The sequence below is a fragment of the Anastrepha ludens genome, chromosome 3 (assembly GCF_028408465.1).
Source record: "Anastrepha ludens isolate Willacy chromosome 3, idAnaLude1.1, whole genome shotgun sequence".
Taxonomy (NCBI): Eukaryota; Metazoa; Arthropoda; class Insecta; order Diptera; family Tephritidae; genus Anastrepha; species Anastrepha ludens.
In genome coordinates this window covers 21,600,795-21,617,020 of record NC_071499.1, presented here as the reverse complement: position 1 = coordinate 21,617,020, position 16,226 = coordinate 21,600,795, and the positions used below count along the sequence as shown (strand labels likewise).

At 42.4% G+C, this 16,226-nt stretch overlaps 1 protein-coding gene across 1 annotated transcript in view; it reads left to right on the top strand.

Moving 5' to 3' along the window:
• The first annotated feature begins 7,936 nt into the window (after positions 1 to 7,936).
• Positions 7,937 to 16,226, top strand: part of LOC128856593 (uncharacterized) — a 72,539-nt gene continuing 64,249 nt past the window's right edge. Inside the window, exon 1 of the mRNA XM_054091903.1 lies at positions 7,937 to 14,251. Coding sequence (XP_053947878.1) covers positions 7,937 to 14,251 — 6,315 coding nt within the window. The remainder of the gene's footprint in view (positions 14,252 to 16,226) is intronic.

Genomic DNA, 16,226 nt, shown 5'->3' with positions numbered 1-16,226 from the left:
CGAAAACGCACTTCTCCCTTAAGGTAGAGCAGTGCTGTGATTTTGTCAAACGATACCCGGTCACACACTTAAGTGAGAGATCATTTACTTCCTATATACTTACACACCGCTACTATTAATTCAATTTGCTGTGGCAGATCACTTTTTAAATGCATCTGCTCGAACGCCGTTACGACATTGCCTCAAAGACCGACTAAGTGTGATTTACAAAGAATTCCCAAACATGAGAACGCCGCCGAGATGAACAATGGCTAGAGTGGTGATGGAGCTGATGCTGGTGCTCCGGTATGTGTGCTGTTGGTGATGGCAGCAGAAGTGTCTCCAATGCCAAGCATTAACGGTGAGTTTTCCAAACGCACACTCAACCAAAGCTCAAGCGCTACATTCAGTCCAAGTAGGTACTCGTCACCATGAAAACGCTTGTCTACTCTAGCGAGCGCTTACACATATTTGCACGCACACATGCATGCGCTAAAAACTCCCACTGTTAGGTTGCGAGTGAGCTTACACACGACTTGAACACGGCCAACTCGATCCAACTCAACTGCGCTTCTGCGCATGCGCATAGTATATTTTGTGTGTGTGTGTGTGTGCCTAAGTATTACCACGATCATGCAAGGGAAAGGTAGCTGGTAGTACTCTTGTTTATTATTATGCGATGGAAATTAAAATATACGACTAACTGCCATGTCTACAACTGCTGGCGATTGCCCCTCTTTTACTTATTATTACATATTATTTTCTCAGCCCATTCAAAAACGCCTGATGGTATTGGGTTGCCAGCGCTCGCCTTCTGCGCCAGTCACTCAGTTTACTTCCGAAAACCTTTGAGAACGGACGCGTTTTTCTTTCAACTCGACAATCAGTCTGCAAATTTAATTCTTTCTTACGCGCGCCGACGACTTGGTAACAGAACGGTTAGGAACCACACGAAAAAAAAGAAGAAGAAAACACAAAAACAAATAAAGTACTAAAAACAACCACCGACCGAACGAGCAACACAATTTTAACCACCAACTGCGCCTTTTTTTATTGTGTCATTAATGTTTTGTTTTTGTGCGTTTTGTTGTGTTCGCTTGTTCTACGCGGCCAAAAACCCTCGCTCATTCATATGCAAGCCCGCGATCGCCTCCGAAGCGTGACGTGATATTACCTGTGCGTGTATTCACATGAGTTTGTGTGTGTGTGAGTATGCCTGCATTGGAATTTTGACTACTTTTCGGTGGTTCAAATTTATGTGGGAAAAGTGTTTGTGTTGGTGGTGAGCAGTGTCGTCCTGTAAGGATATTTACATATGGCCGGCCGTATGGAAGGTGCCTGCACCTGTCACGACGTGCAACCGTATAAAAGTGAAAAATTGGAAACTCCTTTCGAGCGCGAAATATTGACTGCCATTAAATTAACTAAAATATTCTAAACTTCAAGCGATAAGCAGGTAATTCATTTTGAGATACGAAATTCGTACAAAAAGTTCACCAGTTTTGTGTTCCCACGCTGAGGAGGTGATAAAAATAATTAATTCTTAGAATTTTTTGTTTGTTTCACATTTGTGTGTACAGAAATCCACGTAATGAGGAAAGTTTTTTAAATGTCATTCACCTAAGAGTGAAACGATTATTTTGACCTCGATTCAAGCAGCTCACAAATTTCGATTCGGCGTAGTTAAGTGCCCAATGGATAGCAATCAAACTCACGATGAAATGATAAGAAGACGAATCTGGGATCTTCTTCACCTTTCTTGCTTTTATCCCATTTCACTTGGGGTTAACTCGTAATCTCCAGATTCTTCGATCTTGGCTCGTCTCGGTTGTTGTCGTTATTGTAGCAACATAAACATTCCCGTTACATATACTGGGAATGTTGCTGAAGTGACAGCCTTTGACCGGATAAAATCCGGGTCGTTCAGGTTACATAGAACCGACTGTCGTCGCCTGTGTGTTTAAGTTTGCACGTTTCATATCACTTTCTATTTGCTTCGTCCATATATGTTGTGGTCGTCCTGGCTTCCTCGCTGCAGTGGCGTTGCTTACCACGTTTTTTGTCATATCTGATTCAGGCTTTCTCGGGACATGCCCATACCAGCAAAGACGACTTTCTTGCATTTCTTACTCAATTTACGCGATTTTAAGACTTCCACCAATGTGTCGATTAGGCACTTTGCCTAGTATTGTGACCGAGGCTGACCATCTCAACATTTTCATATCGGCCGTTTGAAGTTTTCTTTCGTGTGTTTTTTTTTTATAGGCCAACACTCGGCTCCCGTGTGAAAGAGAAGTGTCAATCTTTTGTCGCATAGCACTCCGGTAAGAGTTTTCCATTTTAACCATGCCAAGTTAACCTTGTGTTGCACATCTTTGTTAACTTCTCGAGTATTTGTTAACTAGGCCTAAGCATTTAAACATGTGAACCTCATTTAGCGGCCTGAGGTCCAACAAAATTGGTGTTAAGCTGGCTGTTGTTGAGTTAGCGGAAAACTCACAGCGCATGGAAAACTTCTTATGGGATCCCGCCGGTATATTCAAATAGACTCTTTAATTTAGGTAAAGAGCACATAGAACTCTCACTGTGGGTTACTCGAGATGCGATTATCTATACAACTATCTGAGTAGACTTCTTCTTCATTGGCGCGATAACCACTTACGCGATTTTGGCTGAGTTTAACAAAGCGCGCCAGTCGCGCCAAAGCTCGCACACCAAGTGAAGCCAAGTCCTTCTCCACTTGATATTTCCAACGCAGAGGAGACGTTCCTCCTCCTCTGCTACCACCAGTGGTACCAGCATCGAATACTTTCAGAGCCGAAGCGTTTGTATCCATTCGGGCGACATGACCCAGCCAACGTAGCCGCTGGATCTTTATTCGCTGCGCTATGGCTATGTCGTAAAGCTCATACAGGTCATCATTCTTGCGCAGAATCTTTCTCTCAAACACTTCAAGCGTCGCTTCATCGGATGTTGTCATCGCCCCTGCTTTTGTGCGATACGTTAAGACGGGCATGATGAGAGCCTTGTAGAGTGTTGGTATAGTTCGTCGAGAGAGGACTTTACTACTCATTTGCCTACTTCTGGGTAGATTGCATCTTTTAAATACATTATTCGAGACATGGACGACGTAACGATGAAAAATATTACCTGGGGGTATGCATTTTTACTGTCGCTAGACGAGAATTTCACTAAGTAAGTAGTGAGACTCTTGATCACAAAAATGCTTAATTTTATCAAAAGCTTTCAAATACTAAGCTTTCCAGAACAAATCTCAAGTTGATGCAATGTATATGGACTTCTCTAAAGCGTTTGACAAAGTAGGTATTCCACTCACCGAATACTCTTGCCGAATTATGCATCAAAGGGTATTCACACCACGTTCTTGTCGTAGATCAAGCCATATTTGTCCAATAGTCTCTGCGTAGTAACCGTTGATAATGCGACATTTCGTGCATTGTTCATCGTATTGGTTCATGCTTTTCATTTGCTGATCCCTTGTTGTATGCTTATGATCTTAAAATATTCGCGGACATTAACAGTGGTCGTGACTCTGAAAAGTTTCAATCCGACTTACATAATGTTTAGAATTGGTGCTACTTCAACCGTTTATCGCTAAATTAACCCATACTTTGCATACTTCGTGGACTATTGCTGGCTCATCCATGCAATGCGTTGAAGAAATTAAAGACTTGGACGTTATTTTGGACTCTAAGTTGAACTCCGCTAGCCACATTTACCACTTTATAAGACGGTCATATTCGATGATACCATTCGTACCCCGAAATTGTTCTGCATTGACTAGCCCACACACTCTCAAAACATTGTATTGTGCTTTCGTTAGATTGAGATTAAAGTATGCCGCTGTAATCGAATAGGTCTCTCTAATCGGTTTGAGAGAGTTCAGAAAGTTGGTCTTACTTTTGCACTCCGATCTTTAAACTTTTCAGAATCTTCACATTTACCTCTCGATGTTTATTGATTGACTTAAAAATACTTGATAGTAAAAGATTTATTCTATCGAGTTCTTTTATTACTCGTATCATTAGGGGAACTATTGATTGCACTTAGATTTTGAGTAAAATTTTATGTAATGTTCCTAATAAGAAACTTCGACAATATGAAACCTTGTAAATTGGCTACTCGCGAACCCATTAGGGGCTGAATGCTTCGATTTCTAGGGCATGTGCGGATTTAATTACGCTTTTCAATTCTTCTGGTGCCGATTTTACTTAGTCAACCATTCGAAATGGTTTTTTTTTCTTAGTAATTATTAAACTATTGTAATAGTTCTTCTTCTAAAAGCTATCTGCATCCCATTTGTAGGGCAAAATCAGGACATTGAAAGCAAATTCAAGCGTTCCCGATCACTTAATTAAGAATATGGCGGCTGTTGTCCATAATGTACGTAAAGAAGTGTAAAGCCCGGAAGATTTGCTACCGCAAATTTGGGATCCATCGGAAATGTAGCTTTGTGGCTTATATGTTCTTTAGTGTTCGTGTCCGGAATCAGACAAGGAACAAACTCTAAGAGCACAGTCTATATGAGAAGCCTCGGCATCCCACAGGTTAGCCAAAATAATGATATGAACTTGCAACATGAAAATTACCAACTTTATTTTATCACTCCCAATCAAGGAATGTAAAATATTGGTTGAAGTACGGACGGGACATTGTCTCACTCTATATTATACAGCTGAAATCGGATTGGTTCTGAATGAGCCGTGAACTTATGCGAAGAAGAACGGGCTACGTTAGAGCACCTCCTTTGCCACTGCGTTGCTGTAAGCAGAACTCATTACAACTGCTGGGATGGGTCAACCTGAGAACATCAAATCGACTCAACACATCTCAACAGCTTACCATTAGCCACTTTAGACTGAGTAGAAAAATACACACTCACCTCGACTTGTTCGTTTATGAGATTCCGTAACACTATGCAGGACCAAAATAATAAACCCAGAAATTATGAAAAAGGAGGAGCTGTAGAATATTGTACCATGTGCCGTTTTGTTACATTACATTACATTACATTTGCACACTAAATTTCTCCTAATTTGGTCTCAAGTTCTTCTATGTATTTAACATTATTTGAAAAAAAAAAACTCGTTTGAAACTTCATTTACCATTGATATTGTTTTTAAGAGTCTATAATATTTAGAATTTAAGGCCTCAAAATTTTTTGGAGTACTTTAACCCAATTCTTACCCATCTTATTTATCATCGTAATTCTTACGAATCTGAAAAATATTAAGCTCATAGGTTCTATGGAGGGTCAAAATGTTTAATAAAAATATTTCCCGGAAAATTTCGGTAGGGGTTTTCTCAGACAAAAAAGTGTGCCATAATGAAGAAAATTATACCATATATTTCATATTCAACCTTTTCAAATGAATTATAATATATGTAGTAGAAACTCGATTCTTGCACTCACGATATTTTTTTTATTGCGTATTCAGTGCTTGCCACAACCTCGAAACTTGCATTGGCTATCATTGCGTGCATGAATCGAGTTTTTACTGTACCGACACACATCAATCTCTAAAAAAAACACTTTCCAGCACCACATTATCTATATATGTATCTTATCATATAAAGTACAACGAATTCTGAATAAATATAAAAATAAACTAAGGGTTAGGGGTAGTTAGAGACCCGAAAAAATGCTGATTTTCAATAATTTTTTTTTTTGCTAGTCAATTACTTTATTTTACAAAAATAAAAACATAGCATTAATACATCATGACTTGCATACAATTCGATTTGACTTTAGCAAAATTTCAAAACAAAAATAATAATAATAATTGTAAAAGTTATCGCTGTTTATGCGGAACCCGTTTCTCCAGAAGTCCCTTTCGGTGATCATCACAAGTCCTGGGAGATTCATCTACAATCAATTGGACAAGAGAAATTAGTTTTCTTAATAGATAATCTTGTGCCTGAATGAAGCTTTTTTTTTTTTAAACTAGCCATATTGTGGCGGCCTCAGGAAATATTTTTTTAGATTTTCGAGAAAAAGAAAAAATTCATTCGATCAGGCATTTTTTATGTTTTTCAAAAGCAGTATAAATTTTATTCAAATCTACCAAGCGGTTATTAAGTTACAGTGATCACCAGTTTAAAAAACATAGTTTTGAGAAAAACACATTTAAAGTTTTTGTTTTTGTTTGTTTTGGCTCGAGCGCCCTTTGTAAATTGTTGAATAACTCGAAAAGCATTTGTCATATTCACTTCAATTTTTCGCACAATATTTTTAAGTTATTGTACTTTAAGAAAATGCAAAATGCAAAATCAAATTTTTTGAAAATTCTGACTACTCCTAACCCATTAACAAAATTGTTGCCGGTACTACAAAATTCAAATCTATTTAGAAGCTTTAGAAATTGTTGCGTAAACTTTTTCGTACTCTTCAACATCATTCAAGAAGCGCAAATCTTGGTTAGATGCTTTGGTCGCCCCTGTGCATTCGAGCCAAGCTTTAACATACAACATCCCTACAAGTTAACCAAACATCTTTTAGAGCATTTTTGTCCTTCGCAGTAATTTTGCATTGTGACTGACTTGAACATATTTCCAAAGAATGGATCGCTCTCACCCTCCAGGGTGTCTAATGCATAGCTCGGGGGCCCTTAGTTTTAATTTTTCCTCTGTGTCTCCTCCCAAAAATATTACGCACAGTTCGACCAATTCGGAGTAGTCCTCTCTTACAAAACCTTTGTCTAATTGTCGGCCTTATAAAATATTAACAAAGCTTGAATGTCCGTCACGGCGACACGTTCTTTTATGAAATTAAGAGCTGGTTCAGTGTTACTAGAATCGATGTTTTTCCAATTTTCCTTGAACTTTTTGAATTTCGGAATATCCGGGCTACTAGTAATTTTCTTAATCTTGGCTTAACCCTTCTTTGCATGATTTTTTCTAGAAGCCAAGCATAAATCTAGACTTGGCGATCATAAAGTTTATATGTTTAGAAAACGACATTTTTGATGTAAATATGACCCCCAATCCTTTCTTTTCATACATTTTTTTGAGAGTGGTAGTGTCCAACTTGTAATCGAAATCACTCGTAACTTTGCGTCTATTGAAGGACAAGTGCTGGCATTTACCAGCATTAAGAGGTAAGGAGTTATCATCACACCAAGCTTCCAATCTTGTTAAGTCTTCTTGAAGTCTTATGCAGTCAGCTACGTCCTCTATAGGAACGTAAATTTTCAGGTCATCTGTCAGGGCGATGTCTCGAAAACATTTGGAATGGCATTAACAAACATTAAGAACAATAGTGCCCCAAGATGGCTACCTTGACGTACGCCTGAGGTAACTTTGATGGCATCAGATTCTATGTTATATATATGAACGAATTGAGTTATATTTGTTAGATAAGATGCAAACCACTTAGGTAAGCTAGGATGAATACCAACTGAACCCTCCTTATAAGTAGGATAGTATGGCTACCTCTATCGAACGCTTTCGAAAAATCGGTGGATATGACATCGCATTGTTGGTCTGATCCAAAATGGTTTAAGACAAAATTGCCGAATAACCCTAAATTCGTAACAGTAGGTCTACCCTTAACAAAACTGTGCTGATTCGGCGATATGAGATCTGAAATTTGAAAGATGAAATAGTTCCTTTAGTTTAGTTACAAGTCACAGCGCAGTACTCACGCAACTTGTATGGACAAGTTTAAATCGCAAGTCGGCACGGGTTATCGTTAATAAATCGAACTCATATTTTTTTCCAGACAATAAAGGGTTATTACGAAACTTTTAAGAAGGTATGCGTAAAAAAATATTGAACTTAAAATTTAAGGAACACCCTAATACATACTCGCTCTTGAATTTATTCTGCAGTCATTTCAGTATTTTCTTAATTTTATTTGCAGCCTTTAAATGATTGGAAATCTGAGTACCCGAGCAACCGCTTCGGTGACACATTGTGAAATGTTCCAACAACAAACATGATGTTTCTTGACTTGCTGATCTTCTCCGCAGCCAATTTACAACGACCAGAAAACCACGACGCAACGGCGACGGAGGGTGTCGAGGTAGCAGCGGCTGCGACAGCAATTCACAAAATGACAACTGAAGGCAAACAAAGTGCGCAAACCGCAAACGAATTACAACAAAAGCACCAAGTAATCGTTGGCAACTTATTGACAACAAACAGCAAACAACAGCCAGTAAATAACAACAAAAGTGCAAGCCAACCAAATGCCAAAGCGGCAGTGAGCGCTGAAAAGGGCAAGGCAACGCTTCGCTTTGTCGATGACAATAAAAGTCAAAGCGACAACGACAATGCCAACAGCAACAACAATGGGAGTAGCGGCGGAAATGCTTGCGGTGCAGGCAGGACTGGTGCCGTTGATGTTAGTGCGAGCAACTGTTGGCCGTTTGTGGGCAGCGAAAATGAAACGCTTCAGTGCGCAATGCTGGCAGAAATTGAAGTGGAAGCACCAACAGCAGCGGCATTTGAGCCAATTGAATGCAACGCTGGGGAAGAGTGTGTTGAAGCACAAATTTCGTTGCGCCTAGGGGACGTTCAAGCAACAGTAAACGACAAAGCGGGATTAACAGAAACAAAAGCTGTTAATAACGAGGCAATAGCAACAACTGTAGCAGCAGCACCACCACCACCATCAGCAGCAGCGGGAATAGTGAATAGCTTTGCTTTAGCATGGCCGTCCAGTTTGGCGGAAACGCAAATGCAAACGGCAACGAGTAGAGAGTCAACATATGGGTGGCTGGATGCGGCGCTGCCACTGCTGCACGGTGGCATGGAGAGTAAACACGACACACCACGCACAGGTGGGAGAGCAGGAGCATGCGCTGTGGACGCGACGACGACAACAGTGGCAGCAACAATCACTGTGACGAGTGTGACTTATGCTCTGGCAGCCAACACAGCAACAACACAGTGCTTTGCCACTGACCAGAACAACGAACAGAACAGCAACACAATCAGCCCTGCCAGCCATGCCAGCCACACTAGGCAGCTGAGCTTTGACGACGTCGCCAATAGCTGTGGCAACATACAGCAAAGAGTCACCGACTTGATTGGAGCGGCAGGGGACGTGACGAAATCAACTTCGTCATCGATCGAAAATATTTCACCACAACGAGTAACGATTAGGAGCACGAAGGACTACGCCACTACGTGTGCGGCGCCAACGAACGCCGTTTTCCCCACCACAAATAACACATTCCAACAGGCTGAGGACGTGACAGCGGCAAAGGGTCAACCAACGAAATCCTTACAACAGCAACAACACAGCAGTGGCAGCAGCGGTGAAAGCAGCTATCATGGTGGCGTGGTGGATGTGAAAGCACACAGCACAGCCAGCAGAGCCAGCGACGACAAGCACGACGAGGACAACGACATACGAGTACGACGTGTGGCTGGAGCAGCAGCAGCTGGAGCAGCTGAGCAGGAAAATTTATTAAACTATAGAAAAAATTGGAAAACTGTGAAAAATATAAAACCACCCAGCACTGGTAGCCCGCAAGAAAGTGTTTTAGTGCTTAACGGTAATGAAAATGATTGTGAAAATTTGTTGTGTAGTGGAATTTGTTTGAAAGCCAGTGCTAATAGTATCTATTTATATAATTTAAATGATTCGGATGAGTGGTGTATCTGTGAGGCAAATTCGTTGACTGGTTGCGAGGCCAGTGAGGTCAACAGAGCGGGTGGGGACGACAACAACGTTGCTGAGCTCGCTGATGACGGTACCAGCAGCCGCAGCGCCAGTGCCAGTGCCAACGTTAGTCGTGTTGGTGACAGTGTCGATACCATAAAGACCATTCATGAAAACATTGAAAAAGTAGCCAGTAAGTTTAACGAAAATCGAAGTGCTCCCATAGGTAACAATAATTATAACGGTAAGTGGCAGCAAAACAGAAGAAGCGAATGCAAGACTGGAATAAATTCAATTGAAAACGCTGAAGAAGACAAAAGAGGTCTTGAAAACTTCATTGAACAAAAAGCATACACAGCTGGGGAGCGAAGAGTCGACTACAACAACGACGACGACGACGACGACGACGAGGGCGAAGGGAACTACATTACACATAGCGGGGACGAGGCGGTAGAACTTGAGGGACACTTTTGCTGCAAATTGTCTACACTCGTTGAGAACAAAGCACAGCAACAAATAGAGAACGAACAGCTGAAAGAAAGTGAGGAAAACGCCAAAGAGACAAGTGAAAGGCGAACGAAACAAATTCAAAAACAACCAGCAAACGAAAGAGTAGATAAAATTGAAAAATGGCTGTATCAATGTGCGATATGCACAAATAAGTCTAAGCAAAATTGTGGCAAAGGCACCCAGCATACAGGCTGTACGCATCAAAGCCAGCGGGACGCGCCAGCAGAGGAACCCACCAATGGAGTAGGCACTTATTTCGAATCAACGAATTCGCAACGAGCGCAACGAATACATAATTCGCAAAAGAAATTCAATTCTACCATTGCGAACGTCCACTTCCACGACCACGACCACGACCAACGCCACCAACAGGAGCTTCAGCCTGACTACAAGGCGGCCAATGTTGCGTTCGTTCAACACCGCAATGACAACGAATTAGTACATAAAGTGAATGATAAAGATTCCTTACGGGTGTGGAGCACAACAGACGAAGCCTTAGCGTGGCCACAGCGCAGAGGTGGGCAAGTGAAACAAGACAGTCAGAACGAGGAGCAGTGTGGGCAGGAGCAAGAAACGCAAAATTACACCCGTGACTGTGAAGTTATTAATGAAAGCAAGACTGTCTACACGACCAACCCTTCTGCACCCACACCCACAGCAAATAGCAACCCAACTCAAGCTGCAGCGACGTCTAACGGCTTACAGCAGATAAAGCAGCCCAACCACAAAGCGAAAGCTACAGAAAAAAGTAGTAAAAGTGACGAGCGAGAAGTAGAGGCAAAAGTAAAAGAAAAGTGCGGTGGGTGCGAGGAAGACGTAAAGCAGAAGAGCCAACACGTTGAGGGGAAAGCAGCGACATTTAAGCGTGCAAGTGTTGTTGCAAGTGGGCGCAACACCAAAGGGGTGCCAGAAAGTGCAAGTAATGCACGAAATAAGTGGCCAGAAGGAGACACTAACGACACCGCACATCAAACGGTCGAACAAGTGGCAAATGTTGCCATAGAAGCCAGCGCGCCAGACGACGATACAAAAGTGTTTAAAGAGGCGAGAACGACCAACACGCATTCTCCAACTTTGACTAAACCAGCACTAAGTGAAAGTAATCGACAGCTGGGGTGTTGGGGCAATTTAGTTCAAGTTGCAACACATAAAACTATTGACGAAGAAGAAAAAGTTAAAAGTGCGAAATTACCCGACAAGTGCACTACAGAAAACGGTAAACAAAAGGGACTACTACTAGAGGAGCTAACGCAGCAAACGAGCGTAGAGCAAAAACAAATATTTAGGCTAGGCCAAGAAGAATGTGGGGAGCGTATCGCAACGAAGCCGCAAGCACACAATGCAAAGTTAAGTGAGGCAGATAAACTATTTGTGCATAAACAACAGATTCCAGAAGCAAGCGACGCCGAACACCAGGGAACACATTGCGCCCCACCACCGCGCACAGATAGTAACGATGAGTTTGCGGCTAGTCAGCGTTTGCAACGCTTGCAACAACATTTTCGTGGATTGATATGCGTGACACGCAATCATTTGAAAGACGAGCACGAGCCCCAACACGACTGCGACGACGACGACGAGCATGCTAACGAAGTGAACTTAGGGGAGCCCAAAAAGCAGGAATTACCGTTAAGTGCGGAGGATGAAGTAGTTTATGTATCACATAAATTTTTCCACTCGACACAACACGCAGACATAGAGGAAGCAGCCTTGAAACGCTGCGAAGGCAAACAATTCGAAGGTAAGCACAAAGACTTGTTGGAAAGCGCAGCAACGCGGCAATTCGCTGCCAGACAGGCGACGAAGGCGCCAACGAAGGAAATTGAAATTCCACAGAACAAAAACAACAGTAACAGGCAAATAGACGTAGCTGAAGCCGAAGCTGAAGCTGAACCTGAGGCAGCAGTTGTTGTGGTGTCGTCAACAGCAGCAAAGGCAAGCACAGCTAAAATAATAACAACAACACTTGCGGTTGGCCAAATTGCACACAAAAGACGAAATTGTTGCGGCAGCGTAAGGTCGCCACTAATAGTTTCGACAAACGGCCAAGTCGGAGGCGTTGAAAAGCCAAGTGCAATCCAATTAACAGCAACTCATTGCAACAGCAACAGCAGCACCACCTCCAGTGTCGGCAGTGGCAGCGTCAAGTTAGCAGATAACAACAACAACCAACAGACGAAAACTATTTGTAATCAACACAAAAATACAGAGGAAATTAACAACACCTCTAAGAAGTACAGTAGCGAGTGCGCAGCAGCTACAGCGCACGCAGTCAATGAGTGTGCGAAAAGTAACGAGCAAGGAGCGCTAGAGACCGAAGCCGAGGCAGAGGCAGAGCGCCACTCAGTTGTAGCCACCAGTCGGCTACGAGAGAACGCATTTGACTCGCTGGTAGCGACTAGTGATAGTGGAAAACTAACGGTGCACAATACAACCCCAACTGAGGTAAGAATAACTACAGTCGACGGACAAGCCGAGGTGCGACGGCAGGACAAGGTGGTGTTGGAAGAGGCCGCGGTGAGAAGAGCAACGGCCACCCTAACGCATACAACAAATGTGAGCGCGACGCTGCATACCAATAGTGTAATACCAACAACAACAACAGCAACTACTGAGGTGGGTGACAACAATAACAAAAATCGCGTGGAAATACTTGAACAGTCTGCACGCCATAAACAAAGTGGCATAACAGATGCGTCGGATAACGTCGAATCACGCGAAACTGCACTGACCAACGCAACAGCCGTAGGCACTGAAGCGACGACAAATAAAATTACTCCAACTGTGGAAACAACTTCAGCTAACCCCACATCCAGTAAATCCTTTGCGCATCCAGCGAAAACCACAACATTTACTGAAGCGCAGTGCCAACTTTTGAACGTGAAACCGGAAGTAGACTTGGAAACGCCATTGGCACGAACTCCATCGCCAACGCCAACGCGTTCACCATCACCTCCACCGCGTCCGCCACCACCCAAAGCGGCTTTGAACTTTGGGCGGTTAAGCGCTTTTGTTGCCACAAAACCCTCAAACTCAAAAAGGCATCATCTCCAAACGACTACAACACCATTTCTATGCTGCAACAACGCCAACAACACAAATTGCAGTGTGCACAATAGCTTTAGCCCCTACGCTGTAGCAGCTCCCTTCACTTATCATCAGCCTATATACGCTTTTTATCCGCTTGTGGGCCACTCGTCATCCGAATTTGATGCGCGTCGATTGAGTGATATCATCGGTGGCGTATACGCTACAACAGCAACAGCAACAACAACCGCAATACCAATAGCATCAAGTGCGCTGCCATTGTCCATTGGTGTGGACACAAATCAAAATTTCGTGCGCGACACAAAGAAGTGTGAACTCAATCGAATCCGCGGCCAAGGTAGTAGGGACAGCCCAGTGCCGTTGGGTACGCGCGGTGGTGTCACCGCATTTGCAAATTCCAGCGCTTTCGAATGTTACGACGAATTATTTGACGAGGTGTCGTCAATCGGTATTGAAGCGGACGTGGACGCGAATGCCGTCGATGCGAGCGCGGATGGCGAAACAAGTTCGATATGTGATTGCGTGAATTGTTTTGCGGAGCAAAATGAAAATAATTTACTTAACAACAACAACGATAGTGTAAATAAATTGAAAACAGTGAACAGTGACAACAATTACGCCCGCTTAAACCAAAGTGAATCGTGCGCGTCAGACGTGTCCGCGAATAGTGTCACCAAAAGCTGCCACACGCAAGCCAATCAAAACCACAACCAAAGCAAATACCAAAGTTTAAACGTTATTACAACAGCCACCGCCGCCGCCGCCGCCGTCAAAATGCGTGAAGTTAACGGTCAGTTGCGCGGTCTGTTGAAAAAACCGAATCGTCCGCCGCCGGCGCGTAAAAATCGTGTCGTTTTCGATGAGACACGCAACGAGTTCTTCGAGGCGGATTATATTATTTTGATACGTGAGGATTGTGCCTACGATGAGGAGGACGAGGAGCCGTGCACATGCGGCGAACACGAATTGGTGCGTTTGTGCTGCGAAGAGGGCTGCCAGTGTAATTACTCGGCTGTGGGTGCGAACGTTGGCAGTGGAGGTGGCGGTGTCGGTGGGCCCGGCGATGATACGCGCACGCCGCAGGTAAGTTAATACAACAACAAGAACTGTATGCACGCTATCTACTAAAATAATTGAATTTTTTATAGTTGAACTTTTCCGAACTTTTTGAATTCGATAGACTAGTCCAGCTTTGTGTTACTGTGAAATAAGTATGACATTTCAACTTCGTTATATTGTACTTAACTTTTGTTATCCCGTAAGTTTCAAATGGCGACCGAAAACAGAGCAGATGAAATTTTTGAAAGATTTGTTTGTGATGTAGCGCCGTATAGAGATAATCCATAATCGATTTTGCCAATTGCAGCCAGAAGAAAGGCACACACGCTCAATCCAACCCAGCTCTATCCTAAGTTTAATAGGGGAACTGGGTCTGGATGAGGTACTGTGATGAGCAAAGGGCACAAAAAACCATGAGGTCGAAGTGCAAACCTCAAAGTTATCCAATCTAACCCAACTCATTACAGAAGGTTTTATTGTTTACAATACAGACAATCAAACAAAAACATAACAACTGCGGTTACACTACTGCACTAACCCACTTCACTACACCAAGCCACCAAATATTTAACCTAATCCTTACTCGCTCACGCTAAGTCATTTTAGGCATAAAGACAAAATTTCATGTTCTTTCTATTTGACTTGTGGGAAAATACAGTTACATTTGAGTATATGCACACTTCACGCCACTTATAGTATGTCGTGTCGTGCACAAACCCAGTATTAAATGGGCAATTAATTTATTCGTTCACAGAAAAAGTAATTCACGTTTATTTGCACTTAATTGGCCTAAGGTCTATAATAAATATTTACAGGAAGTTCTTTGTTTCACTAACGATCAACAACTGTCAATGTAGTCATTTGAATGCTCTACTCGGATATGCATGTAGTGGTGTGTGTGTACGTGTACTCCATCCACTCATACCCGTATATGTATTAGTGCACGCATGACATTTGGTGTCTGTTTCCCATTGCTTAGTTAATAGCGAATAATTCACTTATTGAAAGATTCCAGAATCGACCAGAATTTTATTAGAGTTTGCAGTAGCTACTAGCCGCCGCAGCCGTGCAGGCTTGTGTGTGACAAGCATTCTTTTGTTCTCACATTCGATAAACACTTTGAACATCAAATATCAAATGACAGAAAGAGTAGTTCCTATTACCGCTTGTCCCTCCATCAGGTCATGGTGGCATGAAGCTGTGGGCACCTCCATTTGTAAGAGAATATCAAAAAGTACTGAATATACACAATAGGAGATACATACATATACCGATGTATGTATGTATTGTATATTAGAGTGACGAGATGTGCAGAATTTACACATCCACGGATACGACTGAAGATGTGAAGTATTAGAAATCCAATATTTTCTAGATGGCTGTAGTGAACGATATTTCGTAAAGTAACGACCAAATATTGGGTATGGGAATAAGTTTCCGTCCTTTCTCAGTCGAAGTTACGAATTATTTAAACAATGTGCAGTATGTGAAGTATGTGCCATTGGAAGCTACAAATTTACTCCATCTTTCAGGTAGCACACGGATTCCTCAGACGAAGAATTTGAGTTCTTTTGACTTGACCCATTCATTGAGCCAGCTTGCGATGGTCTCTTAAGAAGTGAGCCGCTTTGCAATAAAAGCTGACTGCATTGATACGAACAGATGGTTGTTGATGTTGTTGTTGTTGTTGTTGAAGTGGTTGAGTATTTCCACTGAAATAATCCTAATTAGTTACCAGCACCGTTTTACTACCACTGTCTTCGTGTGATGATGTTTTTTTTCTTTATCCTAAGTCAGATTTAGTGAGATCCAAGTATAGCAGCAAATTCTTTATCTCGATGTCTGAGATCTCATTAATTTGCTACAAGAAAGGCTTACCGAAGGAGCGGAGTCGTACCCAAGCTAGACCTGGATATTCACATAAGTAGTGAAAAAGACTTTCCTTCACCCCTTCCGCTTGACAGCTTCTGCAGATGGGATTGAAGGGTAGGTTGAGTTT